The sequence below is a fragment of the Pteropus alecto genome, unplaced genomic scaffold (assembly GCF_000325575.1).
Source record: "Pteropus alecto unplaced genomic scaffold, ASM32557v1 scaffold3, whole genome shotgun sequence".
NCBI classification, from domain to species: domain Eukaryota; kingdom Metazoa; phylum Chordata; class Mammalia; order Chiroptera; family Pteropodidae; genus Pteropus; species Pteropus alecto.
This window is the reverse complement of record NW_006442484.1, coordinates 41,460,578-41,463,683: the sequence shown is the minus strand read 5'-3', so window position 1 is coordinate 41,463,683 and position 3,106 is coordinate 41,460,578. Positions and strand designations below refer to the sequence as shown.

The 3,106-nt window shown below is 43.0% G+C and overlaps 1 protein-coding gene across 1 annotated transcript in view; it reads right to left on the bottom strand.

The window, feature by feature from the left end:
• MYO3B (myosin IIIB) overlaps positions 1 to 3,106 on the bottom strand; it is a 342,946-nt gene that overhangs the window by 337,609 nt on the left and 2,231 nt on the right. Inside the window, exons 3-4 of the mRNA XM_015596448.1 lie at positions 2,502 to 2,636; positions 1,254 to 1,271 (exon numbers count right to left, since the gene is read on the bottom strand). Coding sequence (XP_015451934.1) covers positions 1,254 to 1,271; positions 2,502 to 2,636 — 153 coding nt within the window. The remainder of the gene's footprint in view (positions 1 to 1,253; positions 1,272 to 2,501; positions 2,637 to 3,106) is intronic.

The following is a 3,106-nucleotide window of genomic DNA, read 5'->3' as shown; positions in this document are numbered from 1 at the left end:
AGAGTGGTAAAAAAAATCACATCAAACAGTGCAATCCTGACTTGGAGGGAGGGAGGGGGAGAGAGGGAGAGAGGGAGAGAGAGATAGAGAGAGACAGAGACCGGGAACTGCTGCATCCCAGCCGGACGGCCCGGGTCTGTGTTCCCAGGGCCCAGCAGACAGCACCACAGCAGTGAGTGATGGGAACAAACTGCCAAAGTGTGGTTCTCCCTCCTGTTCTGCCAGTAACTCATTATGTTTCTGGAGGCAGGTCACTCCCCTGGGCCTCTGTTCCTGCCAGTTCTATGAGATCAGGAATCAATCCCTGTTTCTATAAGTGTATTGAAGGCACTGGACAGATCTAACTACCCAGCAGTCTGGCAAAGAGGGCGCATTCTGGGACAGAAAAAAACGAGGATATCCCTTTACCACCAACTTTGTCATGGACCAAAACAACTTGCAGAAGGCATAAATGTCAGCATATTATATTGCCAAGGTATGAATAATTCAGTGTCTCAGGGTAGCCTCATTATCTGTTGGTGGACACCCTGAAAAAGCAAAGGACAATCTGCAGGAGAACATATGCGCAAGTCTCAGTTCATAGTCCTGGGCTCCTTCTCATCTTTCAAGACCACGTGTGGCCCTTTCTGGCTGCCTCAGCAATGCCTGAGGAGCTGACCTTTGGTCACTCCTCGTGGGGAAGAACATTTATTCTCCCAGTGACTACAGGTATGAGCAGCCCACTTACCTGCCTGGTCACATCAAAGGGAGACCCTAGAAAATGCCTAGAAGTTCCAGTTCTCTCTGTTTAAATACAGAGCTTTTTTGAGTCATGGGATAAAAATGAACAAAAACTAAGATCTCTCGGTCACTGTACTTCCAATATTGAATTACAATGAGATTTAAAACATGAAGATCTTACTGAGCCGAAGAATATAATCAGAGACACCGGAAACAATGCTTTCTATGTCCCAAGAAAAGCAGCATTTCAAAAATTGTTATGCTAGAGTTTTATTGGCATAATAAAATCTATAATATTCTCAAGGAAGGGATGGGGAATAATATCCAAAAGGTGACACTATGAGAACATGTTATATGATAACCAAATAAGCAGACAAAGATGATTTCTGAAAACCAAAACCCCTTACGTCTTTATATTCTGAGGAAGGCAATTGATGTGACAGAAATGTTCGAATTAGTTTTCCTGCAGATTATCCCATTTGAATATAACAAATAAATTCCCCCATACATCGTTGCCATGGCAACCAGTATATGTTGCCCCCATGCCCAAGCTCTCCCAGAGCCAGGAGGAAGATTCAGACAAGAGGCACTAGATGGTGAATCAAGGGCTGGCTTCTCCTTTGGAGATTCTCACTTAAGGCTTTCACATGTGTCCACATGCTCCTGGATCACATATGTGACCTCAAGCACAGAGGCATGTGCTGGTTCAGAGAAGCAAATCAGGGTGGGCCTCATGAGCATGAAGCAATAGACCAAGCACAGAGGCATGTGCTGGTTCAGAGAAGCAAAGTCCAGAACAAATCAGGGTGGGCCTCATGAGCACGAAGCAATAGATCTGTTCTAATATGCTAATTTCACAGATTGTCATTATTATGTCTTTCTATTTTAGTCCCACGGGGAATTGGATTTGTGGAGAATTGGATTTGTGAGGAATCTTGTACCCAGAAACACACATTCATTCCCATTAATAAGGGAGAAATAAGTCAGGACGACAGTGGATACAACAGTGCTTTCAGATTCCCTCTTCAGAGCAGATGCTGCGGGGGATATTGGCCGCGTCCTGCTCCCTGCTCCTACTTCCCAGCAGCACTTCTCACTAGGAATTTCCCCCAGCTATAGGCAACTGCCTTCCCCAAGGTCATACTCCCTTTCAGGGGGGAATGCAGCCAGTGATTGGCTGAGGCAGATACAATCCAGGACAGCTCTGTCAAGGGCATCCCGGCTCTCCGTCTCCCAGAGTTTGAGCTGAGGCCTCAGTTGTAACCACATTGCTGTTCAATGTCTCCCTTGCCCAACCCTGCCTTCTTCACTTTCTGCCAGGTCTATCTCCTTTAAAGTCTCTCCTCTACACCTGCAGCACACACCTCTCAGAATCGGTTTCAAGGAACCCAAGCTAAGATGACGATTAATGAATGTAAATGGCCTAATCTGAACTTGGTGAGCCGAGTAAATCTAGGGCTAACAATTTCTGAAAATGAGTTTCCATCATGTTTTCTATAAAATGTTCTCAGTTTAGGGAAGAAAATAAACTTTTCCAACTATATTCCCATATTCACTCAGTATTAGAAGAAACAGTTAGTAAACTTTTGAAGCAGAGAAGCATGAACATTTGCAGTACACAGCCTACCTGTAAGAACTATGGAGGAGAATGCCACATCTGGCAAGGTACCTGTGACACATCAGAACAACCAACTCCTCAAATGCACTATTTAGGCAAAGACACATCTGCTTGCCCCTGGAGCTTTGTTTGAATGGATGGTTACCCAACATGAGCCTCTTACCTCCAGGACCAGCCACAGCTGTCCTCCCACACAGTGATCTGCTTTGTAAAACATCCCATAAAACTTTACAACATTGGGATGATTAGGAAGAAACTGCAAAATGTTGTATTCTGCCTCAATCTCTTCATCCATATCCTAAACAAGGTAAAAAAAATGCATGCTAGAATAAGTCTAATGTGTGAGGAAGGGTACAGGTATGACATCGCAATCAAGTAATCACTTAATAAAGCATATTTATTCTGTATTTTAAATGTCATCATTACCTCATCTTGAACATACTTAATGATAGACATTCAGATCTCAATTAAAACCTTCTAATTATTATATTAAGAAAGTATGTATTATATCCTTTTATCTTTAACAATATTATTATAAATATCTTTTTTTATTTAAAAATGTCAGAATTGTCAAAGCGGTTAGAAGAAGTAACTCGAAAGGACCCAACACAGGGTAGGACACCTATAACCTCACTGTGAAAAACAGCGTCCAGCATTTTAACCTCGATGTTCACGGTTCCGAAAAAAGTTGTGAGGCTGATTGAATGCCACAGGTCTGAGTTACTTTGTAACTTATAGAGAGACAAAGCTCTGTATAAGCCCAGGGAG